General features: G+C 45.3%; 1 protein-coding gene across 1 annotated transcript in view; it reads right to left on the reverse strand.

The window, feature by feature from the left end:
* DCDC2C (doublecortin domain containing 2C) overlaps positions 1–24439 on the reverse strand; it is a 143071-nt gene that overhangs the window by 54564 nt on the left and 64068 nt on the right. Inside the window, exons 7-9 of the mRNA XM_030921649.1 lie at positions 22511–22637; positions 19203–19303; positions 4606–4674 (exon numbers count right to left, since the gene is read on the reverse strand). Of these exons, the coding sequence (XP_030777509.1) occupies positions 4606–4674; positions 19203–19303; positions 22511–22637 (297 nt within the window). The remainder of the gene's footprint in view (positions 1–4605; positions 4675–19202; positions 19304–22510; positions 22638–24439) is intronic.

Consider the following 24439-nt stretch of genomic DNA (forward strand, 5'->3'; position numbering starts at 1 on the left):
CAAAATACCAGTGGAGGTTAGCGGAGGAAGAGATGCTCCCTGAAGAAGGATCCAGAGAGCTGTAAGGACGAGGCTGGCTCTGCAGCAAGCCCTGGAAGTGGGTGAGAGCTGGAAAGGCAGAGGTGCAGCAGGCATCGGGCACAGCACCAGAGAGGCCTGAACGTGCACAGGATGCTCTTGGAGGAAGAGAAAATCATCACCCCAAAATCAGAGTCAATCTCCTGCTCCCTCTTCCTGTCTCTCTCTCTCTTTATTGAATACACAAAATTACCCATGACATTTTTATACAGCTTTTTCAAAAGTAGGAAACACCTAAATACTATTAAAAAGGTTGATAACAAGGAATCAGAGAAAAACCTGAGCGCCATGATACCCGACCACTCCTATGCACAACCCTTCTCTAAAGCATCCCTCAGAGCTGGCTACAGACCCCCCGGAGATACTCTCAAGGATAGGAAGCTCGTGGCATCCTTGGAGAGAGCGCTGTGTACGTGGCCCATGGATATATTTTTTTGGCATTGCCATTCATACTTTCCATCTTGCTTTGGAAAGGGATCAAACCTTTTCAAAACCATTACACACTGCTTTACAAACTTCGCAGGTAGCATAAATTACAAAGTGCTGCTTGCACATAAGATGTTTTAGAACCAATGAGTCCAAACAAATCAAGCACTAAGAACTGGAGAAGGCTGGGCGAGGTGGCTAACTCCTGTAATCCCAGCACTTTGGGAGGCCAAGGCGGGTGGATCATGAGGTCAGGAGATCGAGACCATCCTGGCTAACACAGTGAAACCCCGTCTCTACTAAAAATACAAAAACTTGGCCGGGCGTGGTGGTGGGCGCCTGTAGTCCCAGCTGCTCGGGAGGCTGAGGCAGGAGAATGGCGTGAACCCGGGAGGCGCAGCTTGCAGTGAGCCGAGATCACGCCACTGCACTCCAGCCTGGGCAACAGAGCAAGACTCCATCTTAAAAAAAATAAAAAAGAACTGGAGAAAATCCCAGTGTTCCAATGTTAATAACATTCCATTTTTAAGGATGAAAAAATGTTATTACAGTGCCCAGTATCGTCAGAATTGTCATATGTATAATTAACACGTTTAAAGTACTCTGAGGATGAGGAAGTGTCATCCAAAAGCACAGTTCTATTTTTGCTTTTGATTGCTCCCACTTCTATGCTATTGACATACATAATTGTAAAATACATGCACCCTGGGCTGCGGCGTGAGCAGGATCCCATCATAATACTTGCATCTGAATAGCTCCTTCAGGCTGTTGTTTTAAGTGCTCCAAATGACAACACCGTTGGGGCTAGGCAAAGCACGGAACAGGGAGTTAGCACAGGACGGGGAGCTGGCACAGAGTGTCGGTGTGAGGAGATGAAAAGTTGTCGGAACTAAGACAGTGGCTGTGACTGTGCAACACGGAGAACATGATTAAAGCGACTGAACTGCACATTGAAAATGGTTAAATGGCAAATCGTGTTTTTATATGTTACCACAAAAATCGTTTGTATTTTACCACAAAAATAACACATCTTTGCGATCAAACATCAGAAATATTTTCTATATATAGTAGTAGTAGTTATTTTTCTTTCCAGACAGGGTCTCTCTCTGTCACCCAGGCTGGAGTGGAGTGGCACAATTGTAGCTCACTGCAGCCTCAACCTCCTGGGCTCAAGTGATCCTCTCACCTCGGCCTCCCAAGGAGCTGGGACTGCAGGTGCACACCACTGCATCTGGCTACCTTTTTTTGTTTTGCTAATTTTTTGTAGAAACAGGGTCTCACTATGTTTCCCAGGCTGGTCTCAAACTCCTGGCCTCAAACGATTCTCCTGCCTTAGCCGCCCAAATTGCTAGGATTACAGGCATGAGCCTCTGTGCCTGAACAATGCGTATTTATAAATAAAGTTTATAATATGTCTTCTTACAACTTTGCAAGGTAATTAGCATTTTACTCCAGGATTACATATTTAAGTAACTTCATCAGAGGCAACTGAAAGCAAATCCACAGATATTTATTAAACACCTACAGTATATAAGACACTGAATGACATGTAAGATGACAGGGCACAACCTCGGTCTTTGAGGAGGTCAAGCCAGCAATCCTATGCCTAAAAATTTTAATATAATCAATATCAAATAAATGTCATATGATTAATTTGTCACATGAACATATAAATGAAATGTCAGGTGAACTACAGTTCATTGACAGCAGGGTTAGCTCACTGTGGCCTATTGGCCAGGAAGGGCTAATTGAGTCCTGCTTCTTTTTAATTGTTATTACAGCTATTATAATGCATATAAAATGCTTGCTCTTCTTGAGCCCTCAAAAACATGGGCCAAATTTTAGGGCCAATTACCTTCAACCCCATGGGTTACTCACATCAACAAAGCTTTGTTTCAGTCATATTAGAAGCAAAGACGGAGCTGTTAGAACTGAAACACTTGAGCCATCCTGCACCCCTGGAAGCAGTAGGTAACGCCAACCAAGCAGCGGTATCTACGAGGGACACAGTGTGAAGCCTGATACAGAAAATGCCTCTTCTGGGAAGTTACATATAACCAACATGGTTCACTGGAAGAAGAAAACACAGCCTTTGAAATCACTCAAAACAGGGTTCCAGTCCAAGCCCCATCACCTCCTGCGTGACACCGACAAGCTACCTAAACTCCCCATCTCGTTGTTTTTAATCTTGTTTATTCTGCCTTCCTTAGAGAGCGACTGTGCGGTGGAGACGGGGCCAGGTACATGGGAGCGGCTGCGCAGTGCCTGGTGCACAGTGAAGCTCGGGATGCCTTCGTCTGCTCCCCAGCCCTCCCTGTCCTGTCTCCCGTCATTAATGCTTGGGCAAAAGAGCCAAGGTCTGGCTGTCCCTATCACCTTTTTCCCCAGCAGCTTAGATCCTTGGCCCAGATACCTAAGGTCTAGGTGCTTGGGTTTGCCATTGAATTCCAGTGATAGTGCTTACATTAAGAAAGACATTTTGATTCACTCTAAGAAATTAAATCTGCTACTGGCTGTTAGCAAGTCACTAATAGGCATGGATGCCCTCAGCAGCCTGAGTAGATTTCCATAACAAGTCAGTTAAGCACAGATGACAAATTCAACCACCAGTGTGCACAAGGCATTGAGGAGAGAGCATAGACTCACTGCAGTCAGAGGGCCTAGGTTGTATCACTATTGAAACATACCATTTGCGTAATAGCACCCTCTCCTCGAGGGTAAGTAAGAAGGTAAGCCAGTGGCTTGTTTGCCCTTCTTAGCCTAATGCGCTGAGACAAACGTCTGCGTTCTCATTCCTGCTCTCAGAACATACCCTTATCCTTGACAGAGGATGCCAAAGAAATAAAAAACTGTCTTTGCTCTTCATCGAACAGTCTTCCCTACTCATCCAGATATAGACAGGATACCTTTCCACAACTATCCAGGAATATAAGGAAGGAAGAATGAGCTGTTTAACAAGTGTATCCTCTCTGACTGTCTGTTTTAGATCAGAAGCTGCTTTGGTGTTTTCTAAAAAAACCTGAACTAACTTCCTGAGGACCCGTATCTCTTCCAACAGACACCTGTTCCAAGTTGTGTCAAGCACCGGGGGTGACCTGCGTGGCTCCAGCACCCATGCACAAGCTTCCTAGGGGTCACTCCTCCCCTTTCTTCGAAGTGGCAGCCAGGAAGCTGCAGGGCAACTTTAAGAGCAAAAAACAAAAACAAAAAAGTGACTCCTGGCAGGGCGGCGAGTGTCCCCGTCTGTTTACAGCCCTGGAGGATAGACTCAGATTGCATCTCTCAGACTTAATGAATCCGGGAGCTCATTACACGGCCTCCTGTGTGATGATCAATTTACACAGCTTCCTGACTGTGGCCAAACTTAAAAACAAGAGATTACTTTGAAACAAAAATAAAGATCCAGAGACAGAATTCTGAAAACGAAGTCCTCAAAGTCTACTTCTTAGCTAAAAATGGAGCATTTAAAGTAAATTCTGTTTTCCCGATACACGTACTTTATGCGGATGATAAATTGCATAATCTCATACAGGACCACAGGCACACGCTCCCTGCAGGGAGGAAGTTTCCAGGACATCCAAATAGGAAGAAGAGAGAGTGAGAATCCACACTGCCAAGCATCCCGTGCTGGCTTCCACTGCCATCTGCACACGAGCACTGCACACCCTCACCCTTGTGCTCCCCGGAGGGACTGGCTACTGACACCACACCGCGAACCACGCCAGTCAGTGCTCCAGGTGTCCACTCCACACAGCCACCTGCACACCTGCTGCCTTCCTTCACCTCCCTGGACGTTCACTGCTAAAAGTACATCTTGAAACTTCCTGGGGAAAAAGTTTTTAGGTTTGTGACTAGAAGTACAGTGGAAAGTAATTAGGATAAGTGTAGATGCAATTAAAATGACTCGTGTAACTGTCTGGCACAGGAAACAAGATCATGTCCACAGCTGCCTAGGAAATGCCTTCGCTTCCAATTCCATGCTGGCTTGTGCTTTGGTACCGACTCGTGATCTTGGATCCTTTCACCACCAAACGTAAGCTCTGTTCAGCGTGTTAGGTGCCTTAGATCCAGGCCATTAAACACAAAATAAAATGAACTCACCTTGTTGCCCTCAAAATCAGGGGTGTTCTCATGTATCTCTTCATCTTCTTTAACTATCTCAGATTGTCTCTGGGGAGAAAATACACCACATTTTATCAATTGCTTATGTCGAATTCCTTTAAAAAATCAGAGAGCACGTGAAATAGTGTGACCTTCTAGACCACTTCTACAGGTAGAGCTGGGGAAGTCACTGCAGTTTCTCCCAATACAGAATGGCATCCACTCCGCGTTTTTGCGTTTGGCTCCACCAGCAAAACGTCAACCTGCTTGGTAAAATTGCTGGAGAAACCTCTTTCTTATAAGGAGTGGCGTGGGTGCTCCAGAGGCCTCTGGTCAGCAGGTGCTTTTGTAATTCTTGGGGCACCATAAGGACCCCACCCAGGGCCCTCTGCTCCCTGATCAGCAGACGCCCTCCACAGCCTGCCTGACCTCACTCCTCATACAGCAATGGGTTCTCACTCTCCATGGTTATTTCCTAGTTTTCATGGCATACTGGCAGAAGACAAGGATCTGTCCTAATCTGTGTCCTGGAGCCTCTCTCTGCTCTTGGGGAAAAGAATGTGGTTCTGTGGCCAAAGAAAAGACTCTCCGGGACAAACTTCCTTTATATTTCTGTAGCAGTAAGGACAGGCTGACGAGGCTGCAATAACAAGCCAACCAAGTATGTGTGCTGCACTGTGGCTGGCCAGGGGGGTCCTGTCCCCACAGCCACTCAGGAAACCCACTGATGGAGGCCCCGGCGCCTCCTGCTTCCTGATTGCAAAGGAAGAGAAGATGCAGTGTGGGAAATCACACTGGCTCTTCATGCACCTGCCTGGAACCACTCACATGTCTCAGGGAAGGCAGGTGGCATGGCCACCCTGAGTCAAAGTGGGTAGAGAAGTGCATTCTCTTTTTTTTTTTTTTTCTTTTTTTTTTTTTTTTTTTATTATACTTTAAGTTCTAGGGTACATGTGCATAACGTGCAGGTTTGTTACATATGTATACTTATGCCATGTTGGTGTGCTGCACCCATCAACTCGTCAGCACCTATCAATTCATCATTTATATCATGTATAACTCCCCAATGCAATCCCTCCCTCCTCCCCCGTCCCCCCTCCCCATAATAGGCCCCAGTGCGTGATGTTCCCCTTCCCGAGTCCAAGTGATCTCATTGTTCAGTTCCCACCTATGAGTGAGAACATGCGGTGTTTGGTTTTCTCTTCTTGTGATAGTTTGCTAAGAATGATGGTTTCCAGCTGCATCCATGTCCCTACAAAGGACGCAAACTCATCCTTTTTTATGGCTGCATAGTATTCCATGGTGTATATGTGCCACATTTTCTTAATCCAGTCTGTCACTGATGGACATTTGGGTTGATTCCAAGTCTTTGCTATTGTGAATAGTGCCGCAATAAACATACGTGTACATGTGTCTTTGTAGTAGAATAATTTATAATCCTTTGGGTATATACCCAGTAGTGGGATGGCTGGGTCATATGGTACATCTAGTTCTAGATCCTTGAGGAATTGCCATACTGTTTTCCATAATGGTTGAACTAGTTTACAATCCCACCAACAGTGTAAAAGTGTTCCTATTTCTCCACATCCTCTCCAACACCTGTTGTTTCCTGACTTCTTAATGATTGCCATTCTAACTGGTGTGAGATGGTATCTCATTGTGGTTTTGATTTGCATTTCTCTGATGGCGAGTGATGATGAGCATTTTTTCATGTGTCTGTTGGCTGTATGAATATCTTCTTTTGAGAAATGTCTGTTCATATCCTTTCCCCACTTTTTGATGGGGTTGTTTGTTTTTTTCTCGTATATTTGTTTGAGTTCTTTGTAGATTCTGGATATTAGCTCTTTGTCAGATGAGTAGGTTGCAAAAATTTTCTCCCATTCTGTAGGTTGCCTGTTCACTCTGATGGTAGTTTCTTTTGCTGTGCAAAAGCTCTTTAGTTTAATTAGATCCCATTTGTCAATTTTGGCTTTTGCTGCCGTTGCTTTTGGTGTTTTAGACATGAAGTCCTTGCCCATGCCTATGTCCTGAATGGTACTACCTAGATTTTCTTCTAGGGTTTTTATGGTATTAGGTCTAACATTTAAGTCTCTAATCCATCTTGAATTAATCTTCGTATAAGGGGTAAGGAAAGGATCCAGTTTCAGCTTTCTACTTATGGCTAGCCAGTTTTCCCAGCACCATTTATTAAATAGGGAATCCTTTCCCCATTTCTTGTTTCTCTCAGGTTTGTCAAAGATCAGATGGCTGTAGATGTGCGGTATTATTTCTGAGGACTCTGTTCTGTTCCATTGGTCTATATCTCTGTTTTGGTACCAGTACCATGCTGTTTTGGTTACTGTAGCCTTGTAGTATAGTTTGAAGTCAGGTAGCGTGACGCCTCCAGCTTTGTCCTTTTGACTTAGGATTGTCTTGGCAATGCGGGCTCTTTTTTGGTTCCATATGAACTTTAAAGCAGTTTTTTCCAATTCTGTGAAGAAACTCATTGGTAGCTTGATGGGGATGGCATTGAATCTATAAATAACCTTGGGGAGTATGGCCATTTTCACGATATTGGTTCTTCCTATCCATGAGCATGGTATGTTCTTCCGTTTGTTTGTGTCCTCTTTGATTTCACTGAGCAGTGGTTTGTAGTTCTCCTTGAAGAGGTCCTTTACATCCCTTGTAAGCTGGATTCCTAGGTATTTTATTCTCTTTGAAGCAATTGTGAATGGAAGTTCATTCCTGATTTGGCTCTCTGCTTGTCTGTTACTGGTGTATAAGAATGCTTGTGATTTTTGCACATTAATTTTTTATCCTGAGACTTTGCTGAAGTTGCTTATCAGCTTAAGGAGATTTTGGGCTGAGATGATGGGGTTTTCTAAATATACAATCATGTCATCTGCAAACAGGGACAATTTGACTTCTTCTTTTCCTAACTGGATACCCTTGATTTCTTTCTCTTGCCTGATTGCCCTAGCCAGAACTTCCAACACTATGTTGAATAGGAGTGGTGAGAGAGGGCATCCCTGTCTTGTGCCAGTTTTCAAAGGGAATTTTTCCAGTTTTTGCCCATTCAGTATGATATTAGCTGTGGGTTTGTCATAAATAGCTCTTATTATTTTGAGGTACGTTCCATCAATACCGAATTTATTGAGCGTTTTTAGCATGAAAGGCTGTTGAATTTTGTCAAAAGCCTTTTCGGCATCTATTGAGACAATCATGTGGTTCTTGTCTTTGGTTCTGTTTATATGCTGGATTACGTTTATTGATTTGCGAATGTTGAACCAGCCTTGCATCCCAGGGATGAAGCCCACTTGATCATGGTGGATAAGCTTTTTGATGTGCTGCTGAATCCGGTTTGCCAGTATTTTATTGAGAATTTTTGCATCGATGTTCATCAGGGATATTGGTCTAAAATTCTCTTTTTTTGTTGTGTCTCTGCCAGGCTTTGGTATCAGGATGATGTTGGCCTCATAAAATGAGTTAGGGAGGATTCCCTCTTTTTCTATTGATTGGAATAGTTTCAGAAGGAATGGTACCAGCTCCTCCTTGTACCTCTGGTAGAATTCAGCTGTGAATCCATCTGGTCCTGGACTTTTTTTGGTGGGTAGGCTATTAATTGTTGCCTCAATTTCAGAGCCTGCTATTGGTCTATTCAGGGATTCAACTTCTTCCTGGTTTAGCCTTGGGAGAGTGTAAGTATCCAGGAAATTATCCATTTCTTCTAGATTTTCTAGTTGATTTGCGTAGAGGCATTTACAGTATTCTCTGATGGTAGTTTGTATTTCTGTGGGGTCAGTGGTGATATCCCCTTTATCATTTTTTATTGCATCTATTTGATTCCTCTCTCTTTTCTTCTTTATTAGCCTTGCTAGCGGTCTGTCAATTTTGTTGATCTTTTCAAAAAACCAACTCCTGGATTCATTGATTTTTTGGAGGGTTTTTTGTGTCTCTATCTCCTCCAGTTCTGCTCTGATCTTAGTTATTTCTTGCCTTCTGCTAGCTTTTGAATGTGTTTGCTCTTGCCTCTCTAGTTCTTTTAATTGTGATGTTAGAGTGTCAATTTTAGATCTTTCCTGCTTTCTCTTGTGGCCATTTAGTGCTATAAATTTCCCTCTACACACTGCTTTAAATGTGTCCCAGAGATTCTGGTATGTTGTATCTTTGTTCTCATTGGTTTCAAAGAACATCTTTATTTCTGCTTTCATTTCGTTATGTACCCAGTAGTCATTCAGGAGCAGGTTGTTCAGTTTCCATGTAGTTGAGCGGTTTTGATTGAGTTTCTTAGTCCTGAGTTCTAGTTTGATTGCACTGTGGTCTGAGAGACAGTTTGTTATAATTTCTGTTCTTTTACATTTGCTGAGGAGTGCTTTACTTCCAATTATGTGGTCAATTTTGGAATAAGTGCGATGTGGTGCTGAGAAGAATGTATATTCTGTTGATTTGGGGTGGAGAGTTCTATAGATGTCTATTAGGTCCGCTTGGTGCAGAGATGAGTTCAATTCCTGGATATCCTTGTTAACTTTCTGTCTCGTTGATCTGTCTAATGTTGACAGCGGAGTGTTGAAGTCTCCCATTATTATTGTATGGGAGTCTAAGTCTCTTTGTAAGTCTCTAAGGACTTGCTTTATGAATCTGGGTGCTCCTGTATTGGGTGCATATATATTTAGGAGAGTTAGCTCTTCCTGTTGAATTGATCCCTTTACCATTGTGTAATGGCCTTCTTTGTCTCTTTTGATCTTTGATGGTTTAAAGTCTGTTTTATCAGAGACAAGGATTGCAACCCCTGCTTTTTTTTGTTCTCCATTTGCTTGGTAGATCTTCCTCCATCCCTTTATTTTGAGCCTATGTATGTCTGTGCATGTGAGATGGGTCTCCTGAATACAGCAGACTGATGGGTCTTGACTCTTTATCCAGTTTGCCAGTCTGTGTCTTTTAATTGGAGCATTTAGTCCATTAACATTTAAGGTTAATATTGTTATGTGTGAACTTGATCCTGCCATTATGATATTAACTGGTTATTTTGCTCGTTAGTTGATGCAGTTTCTTCCTAGCCTCGATGGTCTTTACATTTTGGCATGTTTTTGCAATGGCTGGTACCGGTTGTTCCTTTCCATGTTTAGGGCTTCCTTCAGGGTCTCTTGTAAGGCAGGCCTGGTGGTGACAAAATCTCTAAGCATTTGCTTATCTGTAAAGGATTTTATTTCTCCTTCACTTATGAAACTTAGTTTGGCTGGATATGAAATTCTGGGTTTAAAATTCTTTTCTTTAAGAACGTTGAATATTGGCCCCCACTCTCTTCTGGCTTGTAGAGTTTCTGCCGAGAGATCTTCTGTTAGTCTGATGGGCTTCCCTTTGTGGGTAACCCGACCTTTCTCTCTGGCTGCCCTTAAGATTTTTTCCTTCATTTCAACTTTGGTGAATCTGGCAATTATGTGTCTTGGAGTTGCTCTTCTGGAGGAGTATCTTTGTGGCGTTCTCTGTATTTCCTGAATTTGAATGTTGACCTGCCTTACTAGGTTGGGGAAGTTCTCCTGGATGATATCCTGAAGAGTGTTTTCTAACTTGGTTCCATTTTCCCCCTCACTTTCAGGCACCCCAATCAGACGTAGATTTGGTCTTTTTACGTAATCCCATACTTCTTGCAGGCTTTGTTCATTTCTTTTTCTTCTTTTTTCTTTTGGTTTCTCTTCTCGCTTCATTTCATTCATTTGATCTTCAATCGCTGATACTCTTTCTTCCAGTTGATCGAGTCGGTTACTGAAGCTTGTGCATTTGTCACGTATTTCTCGTGTCATGGTTTTCATCTCTGTCATTTCGTTTATGAGCTTCTCTGCATTAATTAGTCTAGCTGTCAATTCTTCCACTCTTTTTTCAAGATTTTTAGTTTCTTTGCGCTCGGTACGTAATTCCTCCTTTAGTTCTGATAAGTTTGATGGACTGAAGCCTTCTTCTCTCCTCTCGTCAAAGTCATTCTCTGACCAGCTTTGATCCGTTGCTGTCGATGGGCTGCGCTCCTTTGCAGGGGGAGATGCGCTCTTATTTTTTGAATTTCCAGCTTTTCTGCCCTGCTTCTTCCCCATCTTTGTGGTTTTATCTGTCTCTGGTCTTTGATGGTGGTGACGTACTGATGGGGTTTTGGTATAGGTGTCCTTCCTGTTTGATAGTTTTCCTTCTGACAGTCAGAAGGACTGTCTGTTGGTCTGTTGGAGATTGCTTGAGGTCCACTCCAGACCCTGTTTGCCTGGGTATCAGCAGCAGAGGTTGCCGAAGATAGAATATTGCTGAACAGCGAGTGTACCTGTCTGATTCTTCCTTTGGAAGTTTCCTCTCAGGGGTGTACTCCACCCTGTGAGGTGTGGGGTGTCAGACTGCCCTTAGTGGGGGATTTCTCCCAGCTAGGCTACTCAGGGGTCAGGGACACACCTGAGCCGGCAGTCTGTCCATTCTCAGATCTCAACCTCCGAGTTGGGAGATCCACAGCTCTCCCCAAAGCTGTCAGACAGAGTCGTTCGCGTCTGCACCGGCCCCCGCTGTTTCCCCTGTTGGTCTTCAGCTGTGCGCTGTCCCCAGAGGTGGAGTCTCAGTTGAAAATGCAGAAATCACGGTCTTCTGTGTCGCTCGCGCTGGGAGTTGGAGACTGGAGCTGTTCCTATTCGGCCATCTTGCTCCGCCCCCCGAGAAGTGCATTCTCATTGTGTGACCAGAGCAAAAGAACTGCCATTAGTAGTGAGCCATAAAGACCCAACGGCTCCCTGCCAGCTGACCTTGAATGTGCAAGAACAGGGTTCCGTGGCGAGGCAGACATGTAGGTATGTCTTCAGTATGGCCGACCCCATCAGCCGAGACCTCAGACCCTCTGAAAACTCAGACCAAGTCTGCATGAGCATTATCTTCCTATAGCTTACGTAGAAAAGCACTCACAATGAATAAAACTCTATAGGCAGTGCTCAAACCACATAAAAAGTAAGCTTTATAACAACTTATTATTTTAAAGAATAATCGACATAATGTCAATCAAAAACATGTTATTTTAAAGAATAGTCGAGGTGATGTCAATCATTGATTCATTCATTTATTCAGCAAGTACATAGAGGACACCTGCCATACTGAATACCACAATGCCAGAGGACACGAGTGACTGTGAATACAAACAAGGCCCTCAAGAAGTCGAGAGCCTTATAGGGAAGACACATTAATTAAATAGTCACACAAACAAAACAACTGTGACAGGTGCTACAAGGAGAGGTACACGGAACAGAAAGAGAATGTAATAGTATTTAACATACATGGGAGAGCAACAAAAATATCCTCTGGTAATTGACTGTTACTATAAGATCTGAAGGATGAAACAACGTTAATATATAAAAACAGATGGAAAAATCTGCCTGGCGCATGGAGCAGCATGTGCACAGCCCTGTTGCAGGAGGAAGCACGGAGCTTCAGAGTTGCTGGGGATCAGTGCATGAAAAGCAGGAGTGACAGCAGCAATCTAACCAGAAGGGGATGCTAAGTAGGACCAGAGTGATGGTAACACAGGCAGAGAGGGGTGCAGAGATTCCGACACATTTAGGAGGTAAGACTACAGAGTCCCAGATGATTTGGATATGGGAGAGTTGAAGAGGTCAGTCTCAGGAATACCTCTTCAGTTTCTCTTTGGTCTTACTGAATGGATGGGGGTGTCATTCATGCATGGATACAGGAAGAGAAGAAGGTTTGAGGACAGGGGATGGAGACTGTGAGTTGCATTCTCACTCTGCTGACTTTCAGTGTCTTAGGACATCTACGGGAGGTGTTAATTCAGCAGATGTGCGTATATTCCTGGAGGTCACAGATACTGACGCTGGGGTGATACAGAATTTTACATCACATAGAAAGGACGTCCAGAGTGAGAGGAGAAGATGCCCTACCCCTCATCCTTGCTGAATGTCAGCATCTGATGGCCAGCGAGATGACCAGAAGCCTAAGAGAAGGACAACGAGTGGCCAGAGGGAAAAGGGAAGTCAGGAGCCTCGTTTGACAAGATTCCCTTGCCAGAGAAGAGAGCATTGCAAGGAAAAGAGAGTGGCTGGGAGCGCCAATGGGTGGTGAAGGTCCTGTGCGATGAGAACTGGGGAGCGTGTTGGGTCTGGTGGCATGGAGCAGAAGAGCTGTTTTGTGCCACTGTGGGCAGAAGCCTGAAGAGATAAAGAAGAGGGGAGAAGATGGAGAAAGTGAGGAGACGCCACTCCCTACAGATCAGCTCCACGCATGGAAGAGAGACATGCTCAAAGAGGACTGAGACCAAGGAAGAGTTGTTTTTACTCATAACACGAGTGCTTTCAATGTGCTCACATGCCAGCCAGAGGACTCGGGCATGGGAGAAGCTGAAGACACCAAGGAAAGAGAGAGAATTATTAAGCAGTTGATGACACACAGTTCCTGAGAGGCTCTGAGCGGGACAGGGTCCAGCATCTGGGAGGAGGGGAGATATGGGTAGGGGAGGACGGACCTCTCCTATGATGAACAAGGGGCAGATGGCACAGATTAAATATTATCCTGTACCCTGACAGCTGCCTAGCCCACAGCCATAGCTGCCGAGCTCACAGCCACTCCCTACCTTGTTTCTCACCAAAACAAAAAACAAAAAACAAAAAAACCACATTTGGCCAGGCGTGGTGGCTCATGCCTGTAATCCCAGCACTTTGGGAGGCTGAGGCAGGTGGATCACCTGAGGTCAGGAGTTCAAGACCAGCCTGACTAACATAGTGAAACCCCGTCTCTACTAAATACAAAAAATTACCCGGGCATGGTGGCGCATGCCTGTAATTCCAGCTTCGTGGGAGGCTGAGGCAGGACAATCACTTGAACTGGGAGGCAGAGGTTGCAGTGAGCTGAGATTGTGCCACTGTACTCCACCCTGGGCAACAAGAGCAAAACTCCATCTCAAAAAAAAAAAAAAAAATTCAAAAATTCAAACTTTTTTCAAATACTATTCATCATTTCAGGGGAGCCTGAACCCCTTTCCAGACACAAGAAGTAAAGGTTGATTCCTCTAAACCACCAGAGGTCAATCGCCTCTCCCTGGCTAGGGACAAGACAGGCAGAGACACGCGGCAGCTTTCAGAGGGGCCCCTGGGAAAGCCTTTCCTCGCTGTTTAAACGGTGCAGTCTCTCTCCTCTCCCTAGCATTCAACATCTCAGTGTGCCAGCCATAGCGGACATGCCACCTCGAGATCACAAGGCGACAAGCCCAAGGCCAAAGGCGAAGGTGCGGAGGGAGGCGGTGGAAGAATGGGGTGCCCAGCCACACCCCGAGGCTCGAGGGGGCCAACCCCAGAGCCTCTCCCACACAGAAGGCTCAAGTTCTTCTGTGACGTGGCCTGAGAAATATTCCTGATTATTGAAGTCACTTCTCTTCAAGTTTCCCGTTCTTTAGAGCCAAAACATCCTTACAGATAGAGTGGCTAATTCTACTTTTAATTTATTCATTAAAGCAAACACCCCAAGGACTCAAGTGGCCTCCGTCTCAGTTACTCTACACAGCTCAAAGTGCCAAAGCCTAAAGCTTCCTTAGATTTTTTTCTAATTAAACAATTCACAGATTACCCAAGTTTAGAATGACCTTCTCCTAATGAGTCCCAATTATTGTGGTTTCTCTTTGGTTGGTGACTTATTCTTATCTCTTTCTCCGGAGGGAAATGCATTACATCCCTGGGAGGCGCAGTGCAGGGGGCACTGCCCTAGTTGCTATTTGAGAACCCAAGGAAAGATACTTTCCTTTTGCACTGACTCTTTGAGACTCTCTAAAAATAACTGAATTTCAGAAGAGTAGAAATGGACCCAATCCTTTGTGATTTCAGTCAAACCAAGATTCTCGTGCATCAGCTGAAGACCTGGGGTTTGCACAGCCTACTTACCACCTGGGGAAGGATGAAGCAGCCTGCTCTACTAAAATGGAATTGGCCATGTTCAGAGTTAATTCTAGACTATTTCCCTGAGAAAGGAATTCCAGGTGAGTGTCCCGGGCCCGGCAGGGTTTCCAATTGTACACATTTGCCCACCTTCTTAAAGTAGTTTTGAAAATAAATATAATCTTATCACTGAAAGAAGACTTTGCTTTTGTAAAAATGTAGTACTTGAATCAGAATTTCAACATTAATGTTTTAACATCTGGGTGCCATTTTTTTGGCACAGATTGTAAGAAAATTGTTCCTTAACATTGCGGTAAAATGACTCGAGACTTTAACTAAAAGTTCACTGCTCTCTAAGAATAAAAGCTTATCAGGCAGCAGGCACACAGGCCATGCACCCCCACCCATCTACAAATTCCCTCTGCTGATGGAAACGGTGGGGGAGGGGTGGATGCCAAGGGGATACATTACCTGCTATTATAACCAAAGATTAAAAAATAGTTTGAAAACAAATTATAATTTCTTAAAAATGAAAACTCGGCTGGGCGCGGTGGCTCAAGCCTGTAATCCCAGCACTTTGGGAGGCTGAGATGGACGGATCACGAGGTCAGGAGATCGAGACCATCCTGGCTAACACGGTGAAACCCCATCTCTACTAAAAAAAATTATAAAAAACTAGCCGGGCGAGGTGGCGGGCGCCTGTAGTCTCAGCTACTCGGGAGGCTGAGGCAGGAGAATGGCGTAAACCCGGGAGGCGGAGCTTGCAGTGAGCTGAGATCCAGCCACTGTACTCCAGCCTGGGCGATAAAGCGAGACTTCGTCTCAAAAAAAAAAAAAAGAAAACTCAAGAAAGTAGAGAATGCAGCCTAGGAGGGAAAAAAAAAGCGGAAGGGGTCATTAAATCCTGGCGATAATTCATGCCACAACCACCAGGGAATCGCCTTCTCTCTGACAGTCGGCCACGCCCCACAGCTTCCACCCCGACACGCTGTCCCTCTTGCTCCCGTTGCAATTCCCACAAGCTAAGCCTTCCATCCTATTCACAACCACTTAGTTCAGGACAAATGAGTTTCAGTGACTCTGAAGCTTCCGCACTTTTATGACCCAGGTAACTGAGATCACTGGATTAACTCAAGGTACCGCTTCCCTAATGCAGAACCCCAATCTTGATTCTCTCATGAGCCACAGATGGGCACCCACAGAACTCTGTGAGGGTCTCCATGTCAAGTTTGTGCTACAAGAATGAGCTTTCAAAACAGCCAGGAGCCTTGAGACGCCAGTGTGAATCTCCAACACCCGCAGGTAAGCCAGGGGCTCTGCAGAAATCCCTGTGTCCGTTGATAGAGACTCAGGTGACGGAAGCTGGAGGACAGAAAAGTGACTTGTATGATTAAAAGTATGCGTTGTTTTGTGAGTAAATTAATAAGAAAACAATTGAAGGCTGAACAGGAAAAATGAGAACATTCTAGAAATCCAAGTGCAGGTCAAAATGAACTATGAACAGTCATCTTGCACTGTCAGGAAGACCAACACCCAACTCCACCAACGACCTGGTTTCCCAGCTGAGCCTCCAACCCTCGCTGCCCACACTCAGTGAGGCCGTGCTCCATTCTGTCCTCCCCTACACAGCTACAAGAGGTTCCAGAACTGACTTACAAGTACTGGGAGAAGCTCCTAGACACTGGAATAAAGGAAAGGTGACAGGAAAGGGGGCTGCAGAGTCAAAGTCTTATTTATCATCACAAATCGTAAAGATCATATGAAATCACAGGGGCCAAGGACAGGCCATATCCCTCATTTATCCAAACCTAACAGTGGGAGTTGAGTATAACAGATACTGAAGGTGCCACAGAAAAATCGAAGCATCCTCCCACATTGGACATCCTCCACGGATGCTCGGATGCTGTGCTGTTAGTGTCACTGACCACGAAGCGATGGCCTCGGATTTGGAGGACTCTGCATTCTTGGGGTTCCCTTCTTCAACCTAGAAGGCTTGACTCCAAATTCACATATTTACTAGTTGGGATGTTATATTTTGTAATATTTTATCTTTATGGTGCTACTACGCGGGAGAAAGCATAATACTGCAGACACAGTGAGAAACAGCATGTAAGATGCTCAGGTGAACCCACAAAGTTAAAATCAATTACTCAAAAACAGGAGACAGTATTCCAGATTAGTAAAGAAGTCAGCACCATGAAGACATAATATTAGGGCCAAACCGTCCTTCACTAATGGCCTGGAAAGTTCTGATGGCACAGATATATGCACCTTCCCTGTGTCCATGGGGATGCCAGTCACCCTGACGCAGAGCCAAGAGGCTGCCCAGCAGGCAGCACAAGCCCAGAGTGGGGCCGGACAGCCAGCCACCCTCACACACAGTTCTCCAGGCTTGGCTCACTGGGACGCAGCCCCCCACCCAGTCCATGATTGTCCCAGGAACAGAGGGTCTGCACAAACCACATTCTATGTCCCTGCTCCATAGGAAAGAACGAGGTCCTTGGACAACTGCACACAGGCAAGGCCTCAACTGTGTGTCACGAAGAGTCCCAGCAAGAAAGCGTTCCTGGGGAAATAATTAGGATTAACCAAAAGCTTACATATAATTTTAACTCTAGGACTTCTCTGAAACAATGCACTCATATGCACTGTGATTCTCCCAAGGAGAGAGATGAGGCGGAGCTTCCCACGTGTGCTTTTTCAAAGATGCAGAATGCAGTTTGGGCAACACCGCTCTGTCTACATGGCCTGAGCTTCATGCCTTGCCTCTGTTGATTAAGCACATGGGATTTCCTTGTATCCACTTCTGGCAGATTGCATACGCCTTTGTGAAACACCCAGTGCGTGTCAGGACCTGGCGAGTGGGAGACAAGGTGAGTCAACGTCCTCCCCGGGTGTGCTGTGCAGTAAGGGTCCTCCCGGCACTCAGCTGTCCCCAGCATCCCAGCTAACAGCCACTCTTTCTGCTCTCGCCATGTGCAGAGAATGCAGAGGGAGGACAGGTGACCTAGCTCACCCTCAGGGGGTCTTCCTGTCCACAGACAATGGCTGAGAGTCTCTGTCTGTGTTGCTCAAAGCCACAGGACCTGTGTTAATATTGTCGCTTGACAGCGAGAAAGTTCTGCTCACTGAGACTTCGCCCCACCTGGCGTGGAGAATTGCTGCACAGAAAATTCTTTCTGGAAGCCCTTCCTCTTCCATGGCTGTTGGGTGGAGCATCCCAGGGACCTGCCGGCCCTCTTCCCTCCTCTCACCTCACATTAGTGTGGGGTAACCAAATTCACTCCACAGCCTCAAAGACGACGGAAATCAGAATCACCGGCAACCAAAACTTATGAGTATGTTTATTATACGCAAAGTTATGACAACAGTATTTGTCATCTGAGGATTCTGCCTGTGTTGAAAATTTGTGTTGGACACACTCAGTCTACAACCCAGAAAGCCACAGTAACATCCTAGTGACAAGGGTACATTTGGCAAACAAGTAACAGCCTAAAATGTCCTAGTTTCCTTATCACTAGAAAACTCTGAAATGGGCAATATGAAATATTTCAACTGTTACTTTGGATTTTCAAAGAAAATGAAATCTTTCAGTCACTTTTGTCGTGTCCAGGAAAAGAGAAAATAATATTACTAGAAATTTAGAAAATACGACAGGACTCATAGGAAAGTTGCTCAAAATGCCAAAAAAAGGAAGTGGAAAGCTAGAATATTGAGATGCAGTCTGTAACATTTTTCAAATGTATCACAGAAAATAAGAAATACAGCAGAAGTTAAGAAAACAAAGTGCCAAAGTTAAGAGTGATCCTCTCGGACAAAGGGGTGGAGAAGTTCGCTGGATACCAGAATATGGTGCTTCACAATTACAACAGCAGGGGTGGAGCCTCCTGTTTCAGAGGAATCAAAACAGAACCCTGATGCTAATACTGACCTTTTAGAGAATATACCTTTGTTGCTCCAAAACCAAGAATTGGAAGTATATTTGTTTTGCCTTCAGGTGGGTAGTGAAGACAAGGCGCTTATTTTAGGAGATAACTGAGCACAAACTGCCATTTGCCCCAGTGCTGGAGACTCACCCAGGTGCACAGCTGGGCTGGAACCCTGGCCTGACCCCACCCCTTCTCAGAACCCTGCTCCCCACTCCTCCCTGAGGCCAGGAGGAGGGAACAGTGCCCCAGCGTCCACCAGGCGCCAGTGCCGGTCGCACACTCAGGCCACACACACACCTGCACAGAGACAGCATCCCCACCTATGGATAAGGAAACAGAGGCTCAAGGTTTCATAATCATGACATCTGATCACACTGTTTATTCCATTATTCAGTCGTCACTCCACAAAAAACGACTAAGGCCTCCTCCATGCCAGGAATTCTGCAAGGTACAGGGCCCAATGGTGAGTGAGGCAGCCAGCTGCTTTCCTTACGGAGTTAGTAGCTTAGTGAGGGGGCAGACACAATCATCAAATAATGATGAAGCCAAATTTGCAGTCACACACAGTGAAGTGTTAAAAGGCGTCTCTCCAGCAGAAGCTGTGGGGGCGGTGGGAAGACAGGAAAATGCTTGACAAAGGATCTGAGATGAGCAGTCTCTAACTAGGAGGAACACGGAACATTCTAGAGTCCAGAGAGAATTTGCAGGGAGAGGGTTAAGGATGATGCTGAGGCAGGCAGGAGCTGTTGGGATGGAGTGAAGGCAGCATGGACATCAGACCCCCGATACCCACCTGGTCCACAGGCACCTCCAGCTGCACATTGCGGTCCTCTTTGACGTCCAGCGCCCCTTGGGTTTCCTTGCTAGGAGTTGGTGCTTTATACACGTCACCTTCTGGGGGAAAATCACACGGACAAACATTGAAACCCATGGAGAAGCTGGAGTCCACTGCATATTTCCTGACCCAAACCCAAGTTATGAAGCCAGGCATCCTGGAGCTTCGGGCACGTCACCTGCCCAGGGTCCCAGACCCCGTCCGCCTCACCCTGCTTCCCTCTCGCCCTCCCTGTTTGCATCTGCCAAGGTGTTCAGTGTGGTGGCCTCGATTTTAGCCCCATTTGCTTTTGTCTCTGTCTCCAGGAAGGTCCTGGACCCTGAAAGTCATGCGATTACTGTGCCCACCACAGTAGTAGTCAGTAGTCACAGAAAGTCATGTGATTACTGTGCCCACCACGAGATGAAGCACAGGGAAAGCCTGTGTCCAGTTAATTCCGTTAGAAATAAATACATGCACTTGGACTCGGGAAGGGGAACATCACGCACTGGGGCCTATCATGGGGAGGGGGGAGGGGGGAGGAGGGAGGGATTGCATTGGGGAGTTATACATGATATAAATGATGAATTGATGGGTGCTGACGAGTTGATGGGTGCAGCACACCAACATGGCATAAGTATACATATGTAACAAACCTGCACGTTATGCACATGTACCCTAGAACTTAAAGTATAATAAAAAAAAAAAAAAAAGAAAGAAATACATGCAAAGTAACCCCACTGGACAGCAAAGTAATCGAATAAATTTTAAGAAAACGCAGCTGCAGTCAGGTGCAGTGGTTCACGCCTGTAATCCCAACAGTTTGGGAGGCCGAGGTAAGTGGATCACCTGAGGTCAGGAGTTCGAGACTGGCCTGGCCAACCCGTCTCTATTTAAAACTACAAAAACTAGCCAGACTTGTGGTGGACGCCTCTAATCCCAGCTACTCAGCAAGCTGAGGCAGGAGAATTGCTTGAATCTGGAAGGCAGAGGTTGCAGTGAGCGGAGATTGCGTCATTGCACTCCAGCCGGGGCGTCAAGAGCCAAACTACATCTCAAAAAACAAAAAAATTAAAAAAAAAAGAAAGGAAATCCAGATTCATTGCTTCTTATTTAACAACAGGCTTCAAACAACCAGGTGCTAAAATTGTACACTGTGAGGTAGTCAACTTAATGGATTGCTAGAAATCATTTTAATTAGCAACACAATTGGAATAATTAAATGCTTATAAAAGCCCAGGATTCTTGAAAAGTTGATTCTCATCCTGAAGAAAGCAATAGGTGACAGCAGAAGAAAAAGAGAAGAAGTCAGCCAGCCGGTTCCTTCAACATCCAAAAAGAGAAGTCAGCCGGCTGGTTCCTTCACCATCTGAGAAGGTAGAACTGTGGCCACTGGCAAGCTCCATCGTCCAAAACCAGAAACTCTAATCGCAGCCCCATTCATTTCTCGGCCAAGAGTCCTGGACCTACCTCACCCCTCACCTGGCCCATTCTGGGCCTTCTCCCCCTTCCCAGCCCTTATCCCCAGGAAAACCGTCCCCAGAGTCCTGAACTGAGCCAGAGGGGTCCCTACTCTTGTGGGTGACAGGTTGGAAGGTGAGAGAAAGGGGTGGGGAAATAACATTCACTGGGAACCCACTGTGTCCCAGGCATTTGATATTTAAAGCTCGTGACAATCCCCAAACAAACTTACTAGGCCTATGGTCAGTAAGGAATTGGCCCATAGTTCCATGCTCAGTGAGGGCCACAGCTAGGATCTGAACTGCAAAGCCACATTCTAGTACCAGGCTGCCCCCTAGATGGAAGGCCTGTGTGCTGGGCAGCCCCAGCTGCTTGTGTGGGATGTACATTGCCAAGGAAGAGGTTTTATATACAGTGATGAAATTTTCTATTATTCTTGATATATAGTAATATGTCAGGTAGAGTGGGTTCAGCAGGTTTTGGTCTGAGAGCTGCCTGTCCACTCTCCTGCCTACATGCTCACACACCTGCCTCGTAGCCTCGTAACCCCATACCCCTAACCGTAACTCTAACCCTACATGCATGAGCATGTAGGCCACACTCCCGCCCAGGTACTCAGGCACCTGCCTCGCCTCCCCATGGCCCATGCATTCATTGTGGGGTGGGAAGGGCCAGGAAGGTAAAGGACCAGGGGGAAGCTCTAGGGAAGGTCCAGATTTATAGCTGAGAAGTAGAGAGAGGAGCAACAGGGGGAGCCAAGAGATCAGAGTGCAAAGAGGACAAAACCTGAGAGGTGTTAGAAGATAACAGAAGCCAAGGGGGGGCTAGGCACGGTGGCTCACGCCTGTCATCCTAGCACTTTGGGAGGCTGAGGCAGGTGGATCACTTGAGGTCAAGAGTTCAAGACCAGCCTGGGCAGCATGGCGAAACCCTGTCTCTACTAAAAATACAAAAATTAGCCGGGTGTGGTGGCAGGTGCCTGTAGTCCCAGCTACTTGGGAGGCTGAGGCACAAAAATCACTTGAACCCGGGAGGTGGAGGTTGCAGTGAGCTGAGATCACACCACTGCACTCCAGCCTAGGCGACAGAGCAAGGCATCATCTCAAAAGAAAAGAAAAGAAGAAGCCAAGAGGGGAGGAAGGGTGTTTAGGAAAAACGACTTCCAAAAATGTTCAGCTGCTGCAGAGAGGTGCAGGCAAACCTCTCCCACCACCTTGCTTTCTCCTCCATAACCAGCCACACGACTCACAGTCTAAGTATCCACCACACTCATAAATGAGACGGGACCTGAATGTGCCTCATTCGGAGCTGGGCACCCAGTAAGAGCTCAGTGAGAGTTAGTAATAGCAGCAGAGTGGTAAAAATAGATGTAGGAGCACTTTCCAAATTATCTCATTTTAAAACCAGCTCTGAAGATCCATCGTTTACATGTCTCTTATACTCAAAAAAATACACCTAAACAATCCAGGTGGCTTTTATGTTCATGTTCCTCCCAAAAGATAGATTTATTTGTTGTTTTCTATGTCATCAGTCTTTAGGAAAGAAGATACTCAGTCCTGGTGTAAGCTGATTTTAACACTGTATTTATCTTGGAGGCCCCCTAATTAGAGAATCCCATTGCCTTCAGCAGTGAAATTTTGTTTTTCTGCTCTGCCAACTACTGACCTACCTACAAGCTGAACCTTTTATTAATAAAGCAGATAGTTACAAACCAAATAATACTTCTGGAGTATAAAATTTTTCTGACCAAAAAAAAAAAAAAAATCCCATGTTCTTAACCTGGTAAAGTTTCGAACTGCTTACAGTAGAATGAAATTGCACGTCACCTGCTCCCCTTTGGACTAAAGGTTCTGCCAATGCTTTCTTCTTTTCTTCTTTGGCATAATAAACAGAATCCTGTGTTTTGGGGGGTATGCCATCATAGTGACAAGGTTCTTTTCCTTTGGAATCCACCTACAGGACAAAGGAAGAAGAGAAAATCCATTAGGAACACTGGGATACAAGGAGTCCGATCAGGTTCTCTGAGTGTGGTCAGGAAAACACCGGCTCCTCGGAGAAACAGCAGGAGGAAACTCAGGCACCTCCAAGAAGCCTCACTTCAAATGCAGCCTCTTCTACTCTATGACTTGCACTCCCCTCTGAAAAGCAGCAAAAATAATTCTCTCCCTCCCTCCCAGTGCCTTGGCAGGCAGAGAAGGTTAATCCACTTCCTAACTGTAGGTGGCCTTCCTAAAACCTGACAAAATAAGGGCTTGCTTTAGAGGAACAAGCAAGTCAAAGGAGCCACCTCTGGTTTTTTGAAGACACTCTTTAAAGCCTAATGAAAACTGCTATTCAACAAGCATCACAAAGCCGTTCCTGCTGGAACCTCTGAGCAGGATGAGAGTAGCTGTGATGAAAATTAGCCTTGTGGTGGTTTACTTTGGGGTTGCAATAAAGGAGGACTCACATGTTTTTTAATCTATAAACAATAACAACAAAGCACAACTAGAACACAAAGTAAGATGACATGCAGATATCTGCTCCTCAGATTAGGACGTGGTCACATCCTGATGAACATGTCCTAAGGTGAAAGTATCTTAAGTGGAAAATGCATTGAATACACCCAGCCCACTGAACAACATGGCGCAGCCCTACCTTAAACGTGCTCGAACACTTACGCTGGCCTGGAGGCGGGAAAAGTTATCTGGCACCTCCGTCCACTGCAGAGGGCACGTGGCTGACAGGGAGCTGAGGCCGTCACTGCCCAGCATTCCAAGTATCCTACGGCTTTCTACTGAACGCCTGAAGCTTTTGCACCATCATACAGTCAAAAATCCTAAGTCAAACTAAGTCAGAACTGCCTGTAATTCCCTTAGAACTATTCCAATTCTATCTTTATAATACAAATATCCCATAAACTATCTTTATGATACAAAATTTCTTTTTTAGGTTTTCTTTTTTTGATCTTTTCTCAAGTATTTGGAAGTGAATGCAGGCTGAAGTATATAAATAGGTATTTCTCCCAAGCTCTCTATGTCACTTCAGAAATGTCAAACTAAAAACACCTACCTTGTACCATTAATATATTGTATATGATGCAAACTACCAGGTTTTTGATCTTTGTGGAAATTAAGGTATGAAAATAGCCCTCCAACTTTATACATGCAACCACACAAAATGTTTCTACCTATTTTAAGGAGTTTTCCTATGAGCTGAAATCACGTTCTTAAGGAGAAGAAATGAGATCTTAGCAGAACTGGTCATGGAAACAGAAAATGGTCTATGGTACCTGTATTTTGTCTAGGGGTTGGAATTCTGAAAGTCTAGTTGATTCCTTTAGTATCACTGAACTCTGGTTGTTGAGACACATTTTCCATAACTTTGGCCTCTAAGATAAAGACACTGTGTGTGTGTGTGTGTGTGTGTGTGTGTGTGTGTGTGTGTGCATCCTATTATCTCTGGAATAGTACTCAAAGGACAATGACAAGAATACAGGACCCAGCCTCGTAATGAGGGCACAGAAGAAATTGTGACACAGAACACACAGCAAACAAGAACCGCCTACGGTGTGACCCAGCTCCCACCACCCTGGGGCACTGCAATGAGATACATTGCAGAGCCTCCACCCTGACCTGGAAAGTCGCCCAAAACAAAAGTAACTTTGGATGCAGCAGGATGACTAGGCACACAGGGGGCACCATGTCATTACACCAATTTATTTCTCATCTCATACCTTATCCAAGCGCACTCAGGAAATGTGAGTTCTTGCAAAT

This window comes from Rhinopithecus roxellana, chromosome 17 (genome assembly GCF_007565055.1).
Source record: "Rhinopithecus roxellana isolate Shanxi Qingling chromosome 17, ASM756505v1, whole genome shotgun sequence".
Classification (NCBI taxonomy): Eukaryota; Metazoa; Chordata; class Mammalia; order Primates; family Cercopithecidae; genus Rhinopithecus; species Rhinopithecus roxellana.